Source organism: Mustela putorius, unplaced genomic scaffold (genome assembly GCF_011764305.1).
Source record: "Mustela putorius furo isolate JIRA1106 unplaced genomic scaffold, ASM1176430v1.1 tig00003869_pilon_pilon_pilon, whole genome shotgun sequence".
Lineage (NCBI taxonomy): Eukaryota > Metazoa > Chordata > Mammalia > Carnivora > Mustelidae > Mustela > Mustela putorius.
Window position 1 is genome coordinate 12,166,509 of NW_025422021.1, and position 21,270 is coordinate 12,187,778.

The 21,270-nt window shown below is 40.8% G+C and overlaps 1 protein-coding gene across 1 annotated transcript in view; it reads left to right on the plus strand.

Annotated features, from left to right (window-relative positions):
- Positions 1 to 20,971, plus strand: part of LOC123387982 — a 66,444-nt gene extending 45,473 nt beyond the window's left edge. Inside the window, exons 4-9 of the mRNA XM_045066734.1 lie at positions 2,360 to 2,476; positions 15,799 to 15,909; positions 16,242 to 16,355; positions 17,783 to 17,899; positions 19,316 to 19,468; positions 20,858 to 20,971. Coding sequence (XP_044922669.1) covers positions 2,360 to 2,476; positions 15,799 to 15,909; positions 16,242 to 16,355; positions 17,783 to 17,899; positions 19,316 to 19,468; positions 20,858 to 20,881 — 636 coding nt within the window. The 3' untranslated portion in view covers positions 20,882 to 20,971. The remainder of the gene's footprint in view (positions 1 to 2,359; positions 2,477 to 15,798; positions 15,910 to 16,241; positions 16,356 to 17,782; positions 17,900 to 19,315; positions 19,469 to 20,857) is intronic.
- Positions 20,972 to 21,270: the final 299 nt, after the last annotated feature.

Genomic DNA, 21,270 nt, shown 5'->3' on the forward strand with positions numbered 1-21,270 from the left:
TGGTTGATGGATCCATATAATTTTAATTTATCATTTCTCTATGTTTGAATGAGCTTTTATTTTTTATTTTTTTTAAAGATTTTATTTATTTATTTGATAGAGAGAAATCACAAGTAGATGGAGAGGCAGACAGAGAGAGAGAGAGAGAGGGAAGCAGGCTCCCTGCTGAGCAGAGAGCCCGATACGGGTCTCGATCCCAGGACCCTGAGACCATGAACTGAGCCGAAGGCAGCAGCTAAACCCACTGAGCCACCCAGGCACCCTTGAATGAGCTTTTATTTTTATTTTTAAAAGATTTTATTATTTATTTATCAGAGAGAGAGAGAGCACAGGCAGACAGAATGGCAGGCAGAGGCAGAGGGAGAAGCAGGCTCCCTGCTGAGCAAGGAGCCTGACTCGGGACTCGATCCCAGGATGCTGGGATCATGACCGGAGCCGAAGGCAGCTGCTTAACCAACTGAGCCACCCAGGCGTCCCATTGAATGAGCTTTTAATTACTCCCTCCTAAACTTACCCTTTGAAAGTGTAAGCACAAAGTATAGAATTACTTTGGGCTTCAGTTTAAGAAGAAAGCCAAGAGACTTCAAATAATATTGGCACTTGATTTAGTTTTTCTTCATATTTTGTTTGAAAAGCTGTTTGGGAATAAAAAAAAGTTCTTTAATTTTATGTGGAAATTGGCAATATACACTTAAGTATTATAGGGGCATTTTATGAGGAAGTATCCATCTTTTAGCCTTACTTAGATAAAACTGCGTCTACTCGGGGCAGAATCCAGATATGTAAGTGACTTCTAGAAAAGTTGCTCCATCCTAGTTTTATTAATACAAGGTACTGGGAGAAAATACGAAGTTGCACTGTCAAAGTGTCAGAAGTTGACTAGAAAAAATCTTGTTTGCTATTAAAGAATTACATAACAATTTATAATGAACTAATTTTATTAAACAAAGAAGGAATGAAATGACACGAAAGGTATAATCAGTTAAGCGTGGGAAAGGGTGCTAATTATGGATAGTTTTTAATGTCTTACTTATCACATGGTAACCTTTATATGTTTGAATCTTCAAGTATCAACTCTAAAGCGGTGATTGATTATCCACCTGTCTTTTACAAAGGTTTTTCTTAGAGTTAGATGATGGCATACCACTTAACTCATGCTTAATTTCACCAGAAAACCAATTTTTTTTTTCAGAAAAACAAATTTTGCTGAACTTGAGTATCATTTCTCTTTAGAAGTATAGGAAACTGTGTAAAAATTCAGGGGAAAAAAATTTTACTTCCATTTGATGATTGTAATTTTTTTTCAGTGGAACACATTTTCCCCATTCCCCAAATCCCATGATAATTCCTGCCCTGGGCTCACAGAACAGCATTCACATGATGCTTGTACACTCAATTCCTTAGATGTGATCTGTTTTATCCAGAGGCAAATTTGTTAAACTACCGATGACTTGCTTTTGCGTAGTGTGATCAACATAGGATAAAAACAGGCTAGTTAAAGTTGTTTATAGAAGTGATACACCTCCAATGTAGAAAGTACTCTAAAGACTACTAAAGTACTCTAAAGAGTACTAAAGAGATTTTTAGTACTCTAAAGAGTTCTAAAGAGTAGAGAGAACTCTAAAGAAAAAAATCACCCATATTTTTATCACTCAGAAATAATCACTGTTATAACCCTTTGGCATATATCCTTTTTGTTTAAACAAGTATTTCAGTGTTTTAGTGGGGAATCTTACTGATCCCCAGCTCCTACGTATATATGCAAAATTTTTTCATTCCTTTTATCATATAGATTATTGTATTCTCAACACATGTTGATAATATAATTGTCTACACTAACATGCCTAAGTGTTGATGGGATTCCATGAGCATTTTTTTAAAAAAGATTTTATTTATGTATTTTAGAAAGAGTGAGAATGAGAGTGAGAGAGAGCACATGTATGCATGGGTGAGCCCGAGTGGGCGGTGGGGGGCGGGGGGAGAAAAAGGAGAAGGAGAGAAACAAACTCCCCTCTGAGTGTGCCCTCTGAGTATGGAGTCCCTGCTTTGGGGCTCAGTTTCAGGAGTCTGAGATCATGACCTGAGCCAGAATCAAGAGTTAGATGTTCGACCAACTGAGCTACCCAGGTGCCCCAATTCTGTGAGCATTTTAATAGTATCCTGATGATACCTTTACTTTTGCATTGTGAGCTGTCTACCTTGGTGTAGCTGGGTAACCTGCTTCCTGAGCCTATGAATTTTATGCTCAATATATTCTCCTGCCTTTGCTTTCACATTTCCTCACTCATCTTTGGTAAATGTCAGTGGATTGGTCTGTCTTTGGCAGTAATTATAAAGTAATATCTTTTCCCCTTCACAGCTGGGAGAACATGCTCAAGCCATCAAATTACATGCTCCAATGGTGAATGTATCCCAAACGAATACAGGTGCGACCACGTCACAGACTGCTCAGATGGAACTGACGAGAAAGACTGCCGTGAGTCCCTTACAGTCTTTGCACTGTATTTGCTTTCCCCCTTTGTCCCTTTGGCATTTTAATCAATTTGTTAGATTTGTTGATGGACAGAAATGCCTACAATATGCCTCTTGTTATTGAAATCTCTTGGCAGATTCTTTTGTGGATTAGAGGTGATCTTCTGATAGGAGGCTATTTTTAGCAAGATATTGTAAGTGTGTCCTGCCTTAGCACATCAAATTTCTGTATTTTTTTGAAGTAAGGGACTTTTAACATTAACATAGAATCCTGAGAGGTCACCGAATACATTGAATATAAGATCCAGTTTTGTCAGTTTGGGTTTTTAAAAAAATTATGATGGTGAATTTCTGGGTAAAACGTCTCATTAATTTTTCTGCTCTTACGGACTCAGCAATTTTTCAGTTTGGAAAACAGTTACATTTTGAAAATGGCTTTCTCCATTGGCGGCTTATTACATCAGTTTGCAGCTGATCACCACAAGATAAGGCATAGAAATCCCAGTATTCTATGGTCTAATGTTGAGATTTTTATCATAACCAAAATACGAGAATGCAGTCATGGTGTACCATGAACATCTTAAAAATTTTAAGTAAGGAGTAATCTGTCCCTCTTGAGATTTATGTGGAATTGTTAGATTACAAGAATATAGAAATGATTCTACTGTGTCAGTAGACCTTGTAGTCAGTCTAATCGAGGTCCATCAGTCCTGTGGTCCATCTATGTCTTTAGCTTCAGACATACCCAGTTTTGCTTAAAAGCCCTTGCAAACATATCACTTACAAGTTTATCCAGAACTCCCTTGAGTTTTTATGCATTTTTTCCCTGAATTTCATTTGACAGGCTGCATTTCATAAGTTTACCATGAGCTGAGTGATGTTACTTTCTTTTGCTCTTAAATTTGTGCTTCAAGCTTAGGGAGTTGTCTTAATATTTGGTATTCCAGTAATCAGTGGCTAGACTTTGTGTACCTCAGAAAACTTGATCACAAACTTCTTAGTTATTATGTCTCCCACTGAGATTTTAGTTTTAATTCATCCTTACGGGACACCTCCTCTACTGTTTGGTCATTTTGATTTGATTTAGTTTTCTGGCCTGTTCCTAAATTTCTTCCTTTGGTTCAAATGGTTTATTTTGTTTCTTTTTTTTTTTTTTAAAGATTTTATTTATTTATTTGACAGACAGAGATCACAAGTAGGCAGAGAGGCAGGCAGAGAGAGAGAGAGAGAGGGAAGCAGGCTTCCTGTGGAGCAGGGAGCCCGATGCGGGGCTCGATCCCAGGACCCTGAGATCATGACCCGAGCCGAAGGCAGCAGCCCAAACCACTGAGCCACCCAGGTGCCCCTATTTTAAGTTTCTTGATGAGAAGACCATCTTCTGTATATTTTGTTCCATTTCTCAGTCAGGTGCTATGCCCTTGGGAGGGAGCTAACATAAACTGGTTATGAGCAAATCATTCCACTATACTGTTCAAACTGTACTCTTCATGGAAGAAATACTAGTATATGTGAAAAGGAAAGGTCTGGGTCCAAACAGGTCCAGATTCATGTTGGATCCACATCATTATCACAGAGTGCATTTTATTTTATTTTACTTTTTTAAAGATTTTATTTATTGAGACAGAGAGAGAGAGTGAGTGAGAGAGAGAGCACTAGGAGGAGTGGGGAGGGGTAGAGGCCAACTCCCCGCTGAGCAGGGAGTATGATCTGAGTTGAAGGCAGTCACTTAAGCAGCTGAGCCACCCAGGCACCCCAGCACACGGAGCAGTTTAAGAAACACCTCTTCTCCTTCATGCTTTCTTTCTTTGAGTCTATTTTCCTTTGAGAGGACACTGTGAAATTTGTCTTTGTGTCTCCATTTCCCAGCAGAATTGCTGGTACAGTTGTATAATTTCCAACTTAAATGTTCTCTCGGAGAGAGATTATGTTGCCTCTAATTTGGGTCTCTTTTCTTTTTTTAAGATTTTATTTATTTATTTGACCAAGAGAGAGAGACTGCAAGAGAGGGAACACAAACAGGGGTAGTAGGAGAGGGAGAAGCAGGCTTCCTGCTGAGTAAGGAGCCCAATGCTGGGCTCGATCCCAGGACCCTGGGATCTAAGCTGACCTAAGCTGAAGGCAGGTGCTTAACAATGGAGCCACCGAGGCGCCCCAGGTCTCTTTTCTTTTTTCCTTCCTTCCTTCCTTCCTTTTTAAGCTTTTATTTATTTGACAGAGAGAGAAATAACACACAGGTAGGCAGAAAGGCAGGCAGAGAGAGAGAGAGGGGGCAGCAGGCTCCCCATGGAGCAGAGAGTCTGACAGGCGCTCCATGCCAGGACCCTGAGATCATGACCTGAGCCGAAGGCAGAGGTTTAACCCACTGAGCCACCCAGGTGCCTCCCCCCACCTTTTCACTTTGAAAATTTAGACTTAGTACTGGCTGTTATAAAGATGGTAGTGTCTGTCTGGATGTCACAAAATAACAAGTCCATGAGTCAAGGCCTCTCAGTACTTTGTAAAGCAAACAATAGGTTCTTCATTGTGGCAAGTGAAAAAATTATTTTTGATTATTAATAGTTGGGTTGTCTGGGTGGCTCAGTGCGTTAAAGCCTCTGCCTTCGGCTTGGGTCATGATCCCAGGGTCCTGGGATCAAACCCCGCATCAGGCTCTCTGCTCAGTTGGGAGCCTGCTTCCTCCTCTCTCTCTCTCTGCCTGCCTCTCTGCCTACTTGTAATCTCTGTCTGTGAAATAAAATAAAAACAAAATCTTTAAAAAAAAATAGCGATGGTTCACATATTTTATAGTATTTTATAAACTGCTAAGTGTTATATGAATTTTGGTTATTATTCTTAATTAGGTTCCTCAATGAGGACAATAGGGCAGGTGTTAGTATACTCTCACAAATAAAGAAACGGAGACTGAAAAGAGCAGAATGGCTCGTTCAAGGTTGTACAATGTGTGGCAGTGCTAGGGCTAAATCCAGCTTCTGGTTCCAAGTCTGGTGATCGCTTTTCATGAAGGACTTTATTTACAAAAGGAGAAAGTTCTAGCTTGTGCAAGTTTAAGAGAGAACCAGAGGCTGTGCCACAAGCCAACAGTCTGTGTCTTTATCCCTAATTTACAAGTGGATAAAAATGAGTGCTTTATTGGAAATGCAATGGGAATGAAGGAAATACTACTTTGGGGAAAATAAAAGGCAGCTGAAACAGACTGTTTGGATTTATTCCATGTGAACACCCTGCAGCCAAGTCTAAAGTCACCAGTACAACTGCCCCACGGCTTTGCCAATAGACCTTCCGGAAAAAAGCTGGCAGTGTATGAGTATGCCAGCAGCTGGTATAGAAAGGAATGAAGAAAAGGAAGTGAGTGAGCTTTATAAAATATCTGAGCAGGAATTTTTAATCAAGTTTTTATTTGTTTTTTTTTTAAGTACAAGGAATAGGTGAAACAAGGATTTGTTATTAAGGAAAGAGAGCCAGATTTAGATGATAGTTAATTGCTCCTAGAATCCTACAAGTCATGAATCCTTCAGGACTCATAACCCTGAGATGAATCTGACACATGTAAATGGGTTTTATAATGAAGTATTCTTTCCTGTTTCTCTTCGCCTTGTTTATTTATCACTATGTGTTACTGATGCAGGAATACCAAAAAAAGTCTAACCAATCAGGAAATTAAGAAAAGAATCTTCATACTTCTTTGTGCTTTGATCTCCTGGCCACAGCCAGTTTGGGACAAGAAAGAAATGAATGGCCTGGGTCAAAGTCTTCAGAAAGTGCTAATATAGAGAGACAGATTGGCCTCATTTTGTTTTCCCTCTTTGTTCGGAACACTTGTGGAAAATGGGGAGGGGAATTGCCATGCACTGGGCACCAGTCCCTGGTTTGTACGATTTTTACATTAATACCACAAGGTGGGTGTGATGACCATCTCTTTTACAGAGATTATAAAGATTGTCAAGAATCAAGTGTGGAGGAGCCAGGCTTTTAACCTAGGTGTAAACCCTATGCTCATGCTTTTGTAATACTTTCTTTAGTAATGGGAGTTTACAGAGTATTTTTGCCTGAATTACTGTTGAAAGCTTTTTATTTTGGAAGGTTTTAAACAAAATCAAAAGGTAGGGTGAATTGTAAGATCAACTCCTTTGTACTCATCACTCAAGTTATATCAGTTACCAACTCTTAGCTAATTTTGTCTTATCTATAAAACTCTCTATTCTTCTCCCCATTATTTTGAAGCAGTTCTCACAAATCACCTTAATTTTATCTTTAAATGATTATTTATCTCCAAAACATACGGACGAAAACCTAGCATAACATGACAATCTCATGACCATACCTAAAAGTTAACAACTGTTCTTTAAAATAATTAATTTTTAAAATTTCCCCAGTGGCTTGTTATTTTTTATAGTATTTTAAATCAAAGTCCAAATAAAATTTATGCATGGGAGTTAGTTGCTGTCTTTAGACTTGAAAGTTTGCCTTCCATTTCTGTTTTTAACTCCTTGCAATGTTTTTGTTGAAAAAAAAACAAGCTACTTGTCCTGAGTTTCCCACAGTCTGGGGTTTGCTCATTGCAACCCTTGATGTCCTTGAACATGTTTATCTGTCCCTTATATTTTTTGGAAATTGGTAGCTAGATCTAGAGCAAGGTTTGTCAGCCTTGTTGCCCATGGCATAGAGGCCAGATAATTCTTTACCACCGGGCGGTGTCTAACACATTGTATAATGTATAACCGTAACGCTGTCTTCTGTCCACTAGAAACCAGCAGCCCTCCCATTTATGACAATCAAAAATGTCTCCAGACAAGGCTAAATGTCCTCTGGGAGCCAAATCTCCCACCACTGCTCCAGCTGAAAGTAACATTGGTTTAGAGGCTTGAAAATGCAAGGATTTCTCCCTCTCTCTCTCTGTGTGGAGGGGCAGAAATACTTTGAATATAGGCACATACTTCCACTGGGAGGCACATAATGTCTAACTCAGCCATTGAGGATGGTTGTTAAGACTCCTTTGGTCATAGAGATACTTAGCTATTTTAAACATCCCTTCAGGTATCTAGTAGCTGTTTATTAGTTTTAAATTGGAATGTTAGAATATGATGGATTAGTTAATCCATCATTTTTGTGAGACATGACACTTTATTCTGTTGTTTCTGTGTCCTGATACATGGGGAACATTACTGGTACACAAATGTACGATCAGCCTATGAGGGCGACTTTCATTTTTCTATTGCTCAGAAATTAGGTTGTCTATAGGAAGGGGTCTAAATATATTAGCCACCTAGAAACCACTTAAATATAGGAATGGTGTTGGAAAAACTCCAAAGAAGGACTTAATTCTTTTCCCCCAATACTTGAAAGGATCAGGAAGCTTAACCCTATCGTTCATAGTCCTGCCTGTCAGATCAGACCCCTAGGTTATGGTGCCTACCCTTTCAAGCTTCTAAGATCAAGGCCTTGAGCTCCAGCATAGAGCACCTTGTGTCTGTCGCAGGCATTCCTTGAACAGAACAAAGAGGAGTGTGTAAGAGCTCTCTCAGAGAGGTAGGGGGATGGGAAGGAAGAGAATGGGTGAGACTGCCAGGAGGGCAAGCATAGTGAGAGCCCTCTGAAAAGATTATCCTTGAGATAAATTTTGGGTCGTACGAAAGCTGCTTTTATTACGTGTGATCTTTTTGTCTGCTCTGTTCCTAAATGCATAGGATATTTTCAGTTATTCTCGTGTTTGAGAACTATTTCTGAATGTGTAGATGTGAATGGGTGTGTGTGTACATATATATTATAAAAAGCTGTGAAACAGGTAAAAGTTCATTTTCCCCAAGTTATTTTATACTTCAGTCCAGCCATCTCTAAAATGGTCCCTACTATGAAATAGCTTGTCAATTAATTTTTTCCCCCAAAGAACAGGAGATTCAAAACTGCAGTCCATTTTACTTCTAATGGGATTAGCATCAAGGAAAAACCACTCATGCGGAGTCCAAGATAAACATCAGAACAATGCAGCAATTATGGGTCATTCAGTTAATATATTGCAGTGACTTTCGGTTGCTCAAAAATTGTACAGTTTCTTCCAGTTAAGCGAAGAGATTATTTTGCTTTTATCAAGTACCACATTAGAGTGATTTTGGTGTGAGTAAAACTATAGCTAATTATCACTGGTTTGCAGTCCTTCTCTTTTGATACTTTGGAAGGCCAGAGAAAGGGTAAATAAAATCCCTGTTAACAATGAAGGCTTTCTGGCTGGTAATCAGCAGTATTTGGTCTGCCTGCAACTAGGGCTGCTTTGTCTGTGAAGTTTTATTTCTATTGACTTTCTGTTCTTTAGAATTCACACATTTGCCTTTATATATCTAATTGCTGAAAACTCCAGCCGGGGAAACAGAGGAATAAAGAGTCATTCTGTGGACCAGGATGGCTTGTGAAGAATGTGCTTTTCCTCAAACTCAGTTACACATTTATGCTGCCCAGGAAGCCTTGCTCCCCCTTGTCCTCTCTGTACCGCAGGTGAGAAAGCAGAAGCAGGGAGACTGACCCTGTCTTATCTATCATATCATGTCCCACATGTACCTTTCTAGTGTTCTTACAGTTCAGGTAGAAGTCAGAGCCCAGAAACCTTCAGGAAACAGAAGTTTCCTGTTTAGATCCCCATCATACAAGCACATTGTTTATTCAGAGACCCTAAGGCCCCTCTCAGCTGTTGTCCAACTTCTTGGCCCCCTTGTATAACCAAGTTCCATAGAGTTGTCTTTAATATCCCTGTCTCCCGTTTCCTCTCCTTTTTCTTTCTTAGACTCACTGAAAACAGCCCTTGGCCACCAGTCTCCTGAACGCATTCCTGGCAATGCACCTTTGCCACCAGTGACCTTCGCTTCACTAACCCTAGGGGCTCCTGTTAAACCCTCACCTTATCAGAGAGGGACTCCCTTGTCATGCTTATCATTCTGCCCTGCTGTATTTTCGTAACATTTTTCTCTATGGGACATTTATTTTAATGTCTGTCCTTCCACTCTCCCAGAGAAAATGTTGGTTCCATGAGAGCAGGGATTTGATGCAGTTCGTCATTTCTCTGGGACCTCGTACTCCTGTAGGCGTGCACTAATTATTTGTTGAATAGAACATTTTTTGAAAAGCTGTGGGAATTTCTGCTTCACTCATACTTACCTCTTCAGCCAGTTCTTAGCAAAGTGTCAAGGAAGGTGGACTTCAATAAATATATGTTGGGTAGAATGAAATCCTATTGAAAAGGAAGGTAGTGCTCTGTAGGATAACTGGTTTTTAGCACAATGGCTTTCACCCAGCAATGATTTGCCAGTGAGTCCTAATCTATCTGGAACCCGGTTCCTGGTAGGAGAACTGAGCCACACCATTTCTTTTTCTTTCTTTCTTTCTTTTTCTTTTCTTCTTCTTTTTTTTTAAATTAACATACAATGTATTATTTGCCCCAGGCATACAGGTCTGTGAATCGTCAGGCTTACACATTTCACAGCACTCACATAGCACATACCCTCCCCAAAGTCCATAACCCAGCCACCCTATCCCTACCTCCCCACCTCCCAGCAACTCTTAGTTTGTTTTGTGAGATTAAGAGTCTCTTATGGTTTGTCTTCCTCCCAATCCCATCTTGTTCCATTTTTTTCCTTTCCTACCCCCCCAAACCCCCAACCCCCTGCTCTGCCTCTCAGCTTCCTCATATCAGGGAGATCACATGATAATTTTCTTTCTCTGATTGACTTATTTTGCTTAGCGTAATACCATCTAGTTCCATCCTTGTCCTTGCAAATAGCAAGATTTTTGTTGTTTTTGATGGCTGCATAGTATTCCATTGTATATATATACCACATCTTCTTTATCCATTCATCTGTTATGGACATCTAGGTTCTTTACATAGTTTGGCTATTGTGGACATTGCTGCTATAAACATTTGGGTGCACATGTCCCTTTGGATCACTACGTTTGTATCTTTAGAATAAATACTCAGGAGTACAATTGCTAGGTCGTAGGGTAGCTCTATTTTCAACTTTTTGAGGAACCTCCATACTTTTCTCCAGAGTGGCTGCACCAGTTTGCATTCCCACCAACGGTGTAGGAAGGGTCCCCTTTCTCCACATCTTCTCCAACGTCCATTATTTCCTGACTTGTTTATTTTAGTCATTCTGACTGGTATGAGGTGATAGCTCACTGTGGTTTGGATTTGTATTTCCCTGATTGAGCCACACCATTTCTGGTTATGGTTTCAAAGTGGCCACCCTCATAAGTCCGTGGGGCAGGTAGTCTTCCTCATGTTCAAATTTGCTTGTTCGTTCTGCCTAGATGAGTCATGCAAGTAACATAGGGAAGAGATAGGTGTTGTGTACCCCGAATGAAAACCCACAGTCTCATAGTTCCTTTCTAGAACCAGTACCACTAAGTCTGGTGCACATATAAACATTCGCTCACCCATGAGAAGACACCATACTTCTTTGCCCTATTCCTTGGAGGGTATGGTACACAATTTTCCATCCATCTTGTTGTTCAGTCGCTCTTATATTAGGGCTAAAGTACAATTTTTATTATTTTTTTAAGAATTTAGAACTATAGGGGCGCCTGGGTGGCTCAGTGAGTTAAAGCCCCTGCCTTTGGCCCAGGTCATGATCTAGAGTCCCGCATCGGGCTCTCTGCTGAGCAGGGAGCCTGCTTCCTCCTCTCTCTCTCTGCCTGCCTCTCTGCCTGCTTGTGATCTCTGTCTGTCAAATAAGTAAATTTAAAAAAAAAAAAAAAAGAAGTTAGAACTACATAAGTCTTTGCAGATTTGGGTGGTAGTTCTGTGCATGGGAAGGAGGAGGTAGTGTAGTTCAAAATCTTTGCAGAATGTGCCTCTGAGGCACATTTCTAATTTCGGTGTAAATCAGGTCCCTGTGGATAGAGAGGAGATAGGGATTTGGGACTTAAGACCTAGCAGTTCAAAGAAAGCAGGGTAAGGAAAACTAGATAACTTAATGCGTTTCCTTTTTTTGGCTTGGGTTCCTCAAAGTGGCGTAATCTATCCTTGCTGTTAGTCCAATTATTGTAGCCCTTGGGATGACTGTGTTTGCTTTTTGTTCCTAAGGTGTTGAATGGCTATTTCCATTTTATAAATCTTACTATGTCTATGCCTTTAACTGAAAGCCATTCAAAATTATTTTTGGGAAGAGACTTTTCTCTTGAAAGATGCTTTACTCTTGTTCTCTTGTATATTACTATAGTTCCTTGGTGCTAGTCTGTGATGGCACTCACTTCAGGGACTTGAATTTGACTGGGAGGGACTAGAGTGGATCCCCTGCTATTTTGTGGTCTGTTTTTTGGTACTGACTCTCTTGTTTGTTCTGGTCCTCCCAGAAAGCTCTGTTTCCCAGCAGAGAGGTTCATGGAATTCCTAGACCATACCAGGCTAAAGTCCTTTGTAGACTATAGCATAAATCCAAGTTGGTCTCACCTCTCCAGACCCCGAAAGAGGAATGGGAAACTAAATGGAAAAAGGGAAAACTTTGTTTTTTTCTCTTGCTTTATTTCTCTTTCTTTTTAAGCTACATTTTTTTTAAGAGTTTCTATTTCCTTACATTCAATTTCCTTTTGTTTCTGTAACTTTTTTTTTTTTTTTACATGCATTGTGTAACCAGATTGCCTGAATTTGAATTCTGACTCTCCCATTTACTGGTTGCCAGAACTTTTTAAAATTACTTAACCTCAGAAAGACACGTATATGAAATCTATAAAATGAAGGTAATAGTACCGACCTCAGAGGGCCGTTATAAGGATGAAAGGGGTTCATATACACTGAGTACATAGAAAATTTCTGGCACATAGTTTTCAATATATATTATTATTATTTTTTTTAAAGATTTTATTTATTTGTCAGAGAGAGCGAGCGAGAGCGAGCACAGGCAGACAGAGTGGAAGGCAGAGTCAGAGGGAGAAGCAGGCTCCCTGCGGAGCAAGGAGCCCGATGTGGGACTCGATCCCAGGACGCTGGGATCATGACCTGAGCCGAAGGCAGCTGCTTAACCAACTGAGCCACCCAGGCGTCCCTCAATATATATTATTGATGACTGTTATTGTCATTGCTTATTTTTGTGGCTAGTACCTGCAGATAAGTGCTGGTTGCCACACTGGCAGACTTTTTTTGGCAAATCATTCTTTCACAGGATTAGCGCTCCTTAGACCCAGAGTAACTTAAAAGGATGAGGCTAGGACCTTGTAAAGTCTCGGGTATCTCAAGCAGGACTTTTATCAGTAATTTCTGGTTTTCCTTTAAATCTTGGCTTAAGTTTCATAATCTACCTTCTAGATGCCTTCCCTTTCTTTGTAATCACTTTGTCGTCTTTTCTATATGCTTTTTGGCCGTTTTGCTGAGTTCTGAGCATAGAATGTATTTAAAGACTTCTTGTCAAGATAATAGAGAAGTAGTGTTAATATTTATATCTTGCTTTGCTGTGAATGATTTCCATTCTGGAAGGTCCACGAGGTCTTCAAGTCACTATGTTCTCCTCGGTTATCTAAACAGAATTATGGCATGGAACTTTCTTGCTCCAAATAAAGTCATTAGTAGAGAAAAAAATCTTTAAAATCTTCAAGCATTTGTCTTGTATATATATTTATGGGAATTTCCCAACTTGGGGGAACAAATATGTACATTTGGAATGTGGAGAAAGTAAGGAAAGGAGAGGGAAGAGATGGTATGAGCAAGTGTGTTCTTGCATTTAGATGAAAGTTTAGAGTTCTGGGGCTAATTAATAGTTACCTGTCAATCTTTCCATTGAGACAGAACTTAGAAGAGCAAGTTTCTCTCTCTCTGTGTGTGTGTGTGTGTGTATTATCTCTTCTGTTACGCTTCTCTTTACTTAAACTCTTTCAGGACATTTCACCTACCTGATGGATTTGCTGCATGGGAAAAGGTTTACAAGGTTAGACTCTGACCTCCTCAGCAAATAAACCAAAAAAGATTTTAGTTATCTCCCAATCCCAAGGTATTATGACTTCTTATTTCCTGGGGTAGATGAAAACTCATTAACCATTTTGTAATAGAAATCTTTGAGGGAAATAGAATCTGTTCATTTCTTATTTTGCTTAGTGTGAATGATGTGGAACCATTTCCTCTGTGAACCCTTTGGAGAGTTCCAAATATTTTCAGTATTTAGTCAAGTCAGGTAACTCCATGCAGTGTTTCCTATGGGCATATACCTGAGTTAACTACACGTAGAAGAGACCAGAAAGCTTGTAGGAGTTGAGACAGGTCCTTCTTTGGCTGATTGAGAAGAGATTCATTATCAGCGTGGACAGAGACAAGAAAGCTATTTGCTCCTCATTCCGGGTGTCTAACTGCTGACCTCTGACCATAACAATACTCTCCCTGATGACACCAAGCTGGCCTTGTCGTTTGTTGGGGGGAATGAGGCGTGTCAGTAAACTTTTATCCTGTCAGTGGATACTGCTGTGGTTCTTCCCTTCTCAGTTTTATGGCACTGGCTTTCAAAAAGCAGAATGGGGAGAACAAGTGATCCACTTTGTGTATTTGTCCCAGATCCTTTGTATCTACCGTAATAACCTCAAATGAGGTAGTCAGCATCCACGCTCAAATAAATTTTCCTCTATACACAGATACCTTACCTACTGCAAAAATGGTTTTTTCTAAGATCTCTCTCCTGCTTGCTTCTGCTCTTTAAAGGCTAGACAGCATACTGACTCTAGGAGCTATCTGGCTCATGGGGGAGGGTGACTGCTGGCCAGACTCCACTGGTCTCTTGCATCTCTTGAAGTGAGAATTCATAAACAGAGTTGTGTGACCCTTTGAAGGCACATTTGTAATGCATACCATCTCAGTGATGAAAAGACAGCAATAACCCTCAGCACTAGCTGGTTCTTGGACTTTTAAAAAATAAAATTCAGAAAAAATTTAAAACCTTCATCAGCTATTTTTAAATGCATTCCATTTTAATATATGATTGACTAAATATAACTGGCAGTTTAGGTATTTAAAGACATAGTCCAGTTGAACTTCTGGAGATGAGAATAATTGGGCTGCTTCTTTAAGTATACAAAAAAATGGAAAAGTATCATTTGAGAGTCCATCTTTTAGTAAAGTGTGAGTTAACACAGTACAAGTTTAACATATTTTCAGCACAGAATTTTTTATGCACTGCTCCTACTTGAATGCATATTTGAGACTTTCCAAGAAATTACCCTCTGTGTCTGTGAAACCTCAGAGTAGGTTCTTCAGTGCAAAATTGAGCCTTGAAAGTGAGACTGTACTGTCTAGTTTTTGAGACCTTTTCCTTTTCCTCAGGTAAAGAGGAATTTGAAGATTTATGAGAATCGTTATGAGAACAATCTTGAATGACAAGAAAAATCGGGCCAAGAAAGTATCAATTTGTGAGGAGGAGGATGTTAAACACCATAAAATGCAGAACTTAAAATATTTTGAAAGCTTTTTAACTAAAAAGTTCATCTGTGATAAGTCAGTAACAGTATCTAACATTTCAAGAGTACCTTGAGTAATGGCATCCATTCCCCACACTAAGGCTTGGGGACTCTAAAGTGGGTAGGACAGGATCCTAGATCTTTAGAGGATGTCATGTGTGGTGGGGGAAACATAAACAACCAACAGAATGAAGCCTTTATTTGGGATCATGAGAGATACCCACTTCAAGTCTGGGGACCCATGAGGGCGGGACTTGAAAGGACATCCTGATTTTTCCACTGCCACTTAGAAAACCCGAGTTAAGCATCTGTTTGGTAGCATATATGTATAATGTGCTAACAGTTATTGGTGCTTTTGAGAATGCTTTAAGAGAAATGGTCTTTTGAGGTTCTTCTACCCTGTGAAGTGAATTACCCAAATGTATGGATAAAGAAGTGGTCACCGAGAGGATAAGCAGCTTGAGTAAGAATAAACAGGAACTAAGTGCTGCCCCAGGTCCCAGCCTTCCTGACCTACAAGCCTGTTTACTTTCTACAGCCCTCTAGCAAAAGAAACAGCCCTTCATTTCTCAAAGCACGTGTGGTGGCACACTGGCTTCCTGCGATGTTATCTGCATTATGTAAAAGAAGGTTCCCTTTGGAAATAAGTTAAATTCCTTCTCATTCCTCAGCTCTGAGCTCATAGGTCACTTCTTCAAGGAGACTTCCCTGGGCTCCAGTCTCCCTCCACTATGCATTCTCCTAGAACTCCCTGCTTCCCGCATTAGCATACCACCCCCTTTGTAATTTTGCAAAAGGGTCATGTTCAATATATGCTCTGCATTCAGTGTCTCGCATGTAGCAATCACTTAAGAAGTGTGTGCAGAAGAAATGTCTTTATTTAAGATTTGTGTGCTGTTTCCATTCTTTTAGACTACCAGACGTGTGAACAGCTCACTTGTGCCAATGGAGCCTGCTATAACAGCAGTCAGAAATGTGATGGGAAAGTTGACTGCAGAGACTTCTCTGATGAAAACAATTGCAGTAAGTAATGTGTACAGATCGTGCGGTGGTGTGCTGGGGCTTACTCATGCTGGCAGGTTCCACAGCCTCTTGCTGAATTTGCGTTCAGTGAATTCATGTTGGTAGCTTGAAGTCAGCCACGGTGGGAGTATTTGCACCATGGAAATTGGCAAACACTCCCAAGTCAGGGCCTTTTTGTTCCTGGAGGATTGGTGGTTAAACATTTACCAGCATGCTGCTGCATAATAAAAATCGCTTTTCAAGCTTGAGATAGAAATCTTCCCGGGAAATGAAATGACTGCAGTGGAACTGAACTTCTCTTTCTGCTCTCCCTTGCTACCCTTGTGACACAGCTAAGGTATGTGCATACCACGAGTTCCAGTGCGACAGTGGGGTGTGCCTTCCTCACTCCTACGTCTGCGACCATTATCTGGACTGCGAAGATGGCAGCGATGAGCATTCTTGTAGTACGGTGATTTCCTTACTCTGGGTTGGGTTGCTAGGAGTCCTCCTGTTGTTACTTTCTGACGACTGTACTACTCTTTTTGAACAAAAGGGTCACTATGTCTGATGGCAGATGGAGCCAGAAGATCATTTAGGGCCCGTGGCATGAGCTTCAGTAGCGAAGCGAGACCTGGACTCCTTTACTGTCCCAAGAGTGTGGAAAGTTGAAGGATTGCTGATGGATAGTGTGCTTTTTTTTTTTCCTTAGACCACAATGGGACAGGGTGAATTGTGTCACTCGGCTCTCAAATTACCCATACTTCAGGAATGGGTCTGATAACCTTGATAGGAGAGTGAGAGAAGGACTTGGAAGGGAGGGGAAGTTCCCTAAGATATGTGGTCCCAGCTCTCCCCTTTACTTTGAAATTTCTTTTCTTTTTTTTTTTTTTTTAAAGATTTTATTTATTTATCAGAGAGAGAGAGCGAGCGAGCACAGGCAGACAGAATGGCAGGCAGAGGCAGAGGGAGAAGCAGGCTCCCTGACTAGCAAGGAGCCCGATGTGGGACTCGATCCCAGGACGCCGGGATCATGACCTGAGCCGAAGGCAGCTGCTTAACCAACTGAGCCACCCAGGCGTCCCTACTTTGAAATTTCTTACCACACTGAAATGGGAGGGATAGGCAAGTCAGTGTGGGTACAGATGGCTTTCGTTGCCTCTGCTTTTTAACTCTGACCCAACTTTTTTTCCCCGCAAGTCGTTGCCTGCAATGCAGCCCACCTCTCACTGTTGCCAGCTCTGGACTCATTTTGCTGGAATCCGTAGTTTGAAGTCTCTGTGAGAGAGTTTTACTAATTTCACAAAATTAGTTGGCACCTTTTTGTGGTCATTTATTTACTAGTATATTATGATTTGTCACCACACCCGTTTTGATTGGTTGGCACCTCTGCCTTGTTAAATATTTTCAACATCACTCTGAACTTTTTATGAGCCATGCCTGATTTCCCTTCTGGCCCCTGGGCTTTTTTCAGTGAGAGTATTAGAGAGAATGTGACAACATGGAACGGGTGACTCAGAAGCGTTTGGTTGTGGATAGCAGTTCACTGCTTGTGATAAAGTAAGGGCGCGCTGGGCATCGCCATGCCTGAGGCACGTTTATCAGTCTGCGTTCTTGTGTCAGCCTACAGCAGACCACCTTGTTTGTGATCTTGAGAAGAGCGTAGACAGGCACCTGAGTTTATTTCCTCGACCCACAGGTGCTGTTCTATTTTCTTCCTTTTCTCCCCTTCTTTGTCCTTCTCCTCCCCCTTTTCTTTCCCACGTCTTTCTGTCAAGATACTTGACAGAAGTTTAGGCCGTGAGGTTTGACAGAAGTTTAGGCCGTGAGGTGAACTCTTTGATTTTTCCCAAGCAGTTTTTGTCTTTGGAGTGCAGCTGTTGTTTCTTTCCAGGCTATGAGACCTGCAGAGGCAACCAGTTCACTTGCCACAGCGGCTACTGCATTAGTCAAAATGCAGTTTGTGACGGAGAGAACGACTGTAAGGATAACAGCGATGAAAACGGATGCGGTAAGGAGGAGAGATTCTGACTGAAAAGCATTTTCTTTTTCTCTCTCTGCCTCTTTTTTAAAAGTATTACTTATTTGTCAGAGAGAGACAGAGAGACAGAGAGAGAGAGGGAGAAAGCGCAAGCAGGGGGAGTGGCAGGAAGAGGGAGAAGCAGGCTCCCCTCTGAGCAAGAAGCCCAGTGTGGGACTTGATCCCAGGACTCTGGGATCATGACCTGAGCAGAAGGTAGACATTTAACCGACTGAGCTACCCAGGCATCCCTGAAAAGCATTTTCTTAAAGTGTTTTCCAGAACTTGTATTCCTACTTCCCTTGTTAATTTCTATCTGTGTGGATTATCTATGTTAGAAATTATCTATGGATTGGCTGTAGGTTAATTAACTTGGTGGGGAAGAAGGAGGTGACTTCACCAGCTTTTCTTAAAAAGACCGTGAACTCAATTACAGTATGAAATATAATCTCTTCCTCTTACCAATGAAGTAGAGTAGGTGGGGCAGTCTGTCTGCCTTCTACAACACATGTTGACTTATTTTACCCAGAACATGTGAGGAAGAAGTAGGGACTGGTAGTTGCTGGAAAGGCAGCTACTCAGGGAATTGTTTCAAGATTCTCTGAGAAGGAAATTCCAGTAGTATCACCTCCTTCACCAGTAGTGCCTTGAACAGTTCAGAAGTTCCTAATACCCACACCCTAAAGCAAGTATAGTAATGGGAGTGATGCTTGGGGAAAATCCATTGGTATTGGTTGTTCAAGAAGTAGTCTCCCTACAGTCAGTCACAGGTTTTCTTAAATTGTTGACATTTCACTAAAGGAAAAAAAAAAAAATTAAACAGCCCCACCCCCACCCCAACCCACTACTGCACATCCTGGTCCAAAAAGATGAAAACAGATGAAAAACTCAGGAATCTTGGCATCACCTCGATAAAGTCTAGTTCTGTAATTCATGATTTAAATAACTGAATTTTCTTCTAGGGTTTATTAATCTAGTTTGATAATTCAGGTCCATGTCTCTTCTTACTCCTGTAACCTGGCTGAGAACTCCCCACCTCAGAAAGAATGGAACTTAATATCATTCATCACTTCTTTTTTAAAAACATATTTTGTTTATTTATTTGATAGACAGTGAGAGAGGGAACACAAGCAGGGGGAGTGGGAGAGGGAGAAGCAGGCCTCCCAGAGAGCAGGGAGCCCGATGTGGGGCTCGATCCCAGAAGCCTGGGATCAGGGTCTGAGTTGCAGGCAGGTGCTTAATGACTGAGCCACCCTGGTGCTCCCCATTTGTCACTCTTTAGAATCCCAGTAAAAGATCAGTGTTAGAGTTAGCACGTACCAGTTAGGTCATTTGTAGACCCATGGATCAGAAAGAGCTGGCTCCACCCGTGATACGGCCTGTGATTCTTTTATTTCTCCCCTGCAGAAAGCAGTAGTCACCATATTCGTGAATGCTACCCAGGTGAATGGGCTTGTCCAGAGTCTGGAAAATGCATCCCAATCACAAATGTTTGTGATGGGACTTCAGATTGTCCAGGAGGAGAAGATGAAAACAATAGCACGAAAGGGCAACACTGTGGTGAGTATGGAAATTTATCTGGGTGGCTTTCAGATCAAGATCTTTCTCCTTTCTTTCTTTCTTTCTTTCTTTCTTTCTTTCTTTCTTTCTTTCTTTCTTTCTTTCTTTCTCTTTCTTCCCTTTCTTCCTTCCTCCTTCCCTCCTAAGATTTTGTTTATTTGACACAGTGAAAGAGGGAACACAAGCAAGGGCAATGTGAGAGGGAGAAGTAGGCCTCCCGGCTGAGCAGGGAGCCTGATGTGGGGCCCAGTCCCAGGATCATCCCAGGACCATGCTCTGAGCTGAAGGCAGATGCCCAACTGACTGAGCTACCCAGGTGCCCCAATGTTTCTGTTTTTCTATAATAGATTCCCAAATACAGAGAGTATCAGTATTTGCATATCTATCCATCCTGAGGCTTACTGGCTTACACAAATGCTTACTATTTATTTCTCTTAGTTCTGTGGGTTGGCTAGGAAGTTCTTAAGGCCTAGACCAGCTCACTCACATGTCGAGGATGTTGCAGTAAAAGCTCAGGTTGGTATCTTTCTGCAAGATAGTAGAAAAGGTGAACCTTAGTGTGTAAGCTCTTTTAAATCTCTTCTTAGGTCATGTTTGCTAAAAGCGTTATTGGCCAAAGCAAATCATTTGGCCAAGCCCAGATTCAATGGATTGATGAAACAGACTCCATCTCTTGATGGGAGGAGCTATAAAATGTTCATGGTGTTTTTTCCTAAACTCAGACAGAGTGGTTTTAATGGCAATTTCCATGATTTTAAAGATATTGTGGAGATTTATTTCCTGGCTTATACTTAATGGAAAAGTCTTAACCTGGCTGCACTCAGTAAAGAAGCTTCTGGTTTTTGAGACATACACCTTGAACTAGTTTTTATTTTTTTTCTTCTATGACTGTACTCCATTACTCTGTCAACTGTGTGGACAAGTGACTGTCCTGTAAGGGAATACAACTTAAGACCTTGACTTCATCAATAGTGCACTCTGTAAATTATCTAGAAGTTGTTTAGAAGTAGCCATGATTAACATGTTTAATGTTATTCTCAATCTAGTCACTTGAGAATTCTTGACTTTTTCTATTATGTAGACAAAAAGATGGACTTATGATCTGATTTTTCAGTAAAGAGCACTTAAGATGGCTTATACTTGCACAGTTAAAATTTTAAAAGGAGTTGTATTTTTTTTTTTTTTTTTTTTAGGGAGTTGTATTTTAAAAATATGAGTTGAGCTTTTCATGCATAATAAAGAAGGAAGGCTTGAAGGCTGATAATTTCTGTGCCTCTACTACATGCTTTCTTGGGTTTTAGGTTTGGTAAAAGACACTCTTACATTATAGGTACATCAGTCTTGTCCAGAGGTCACCATTCACTTAACAAAGTGTTTTTCTCTGTTTAGATGGGAATTTGTGTTCTCTGCTGAGCTGTGAGTACCAATGCCACATGTCACCAAATGGAGGAATGTGTTACTGTCCCCCAGGTTTTATCGTTGACCCGAATAATACCCGCAGCTGTGTTGGTAAGTGACAAGTGGCAGTGTCGAATGTTTTGTCACCGTGCTGTGGCACTGATGGCTTCTGTGATCTCTAATATCAAGGTGTTTGTGCTTGTGGATGGGAGTGGCAGTCATTATAACAAAGAGGGACATAGTCCCCATAGAAAACCTGGACAATATGAAGTTTTAAGTTGGAGAAACTTGCAAGGGGCACAAGGCAAAAAGAGTGGTTCTTTTGAGTGAGTTGACCAGCTCCATGGATACCTGTGTACAGCCTGATGAAGGAGGAAGTCTTTGATGTTTCCTTCTTAAGTGTT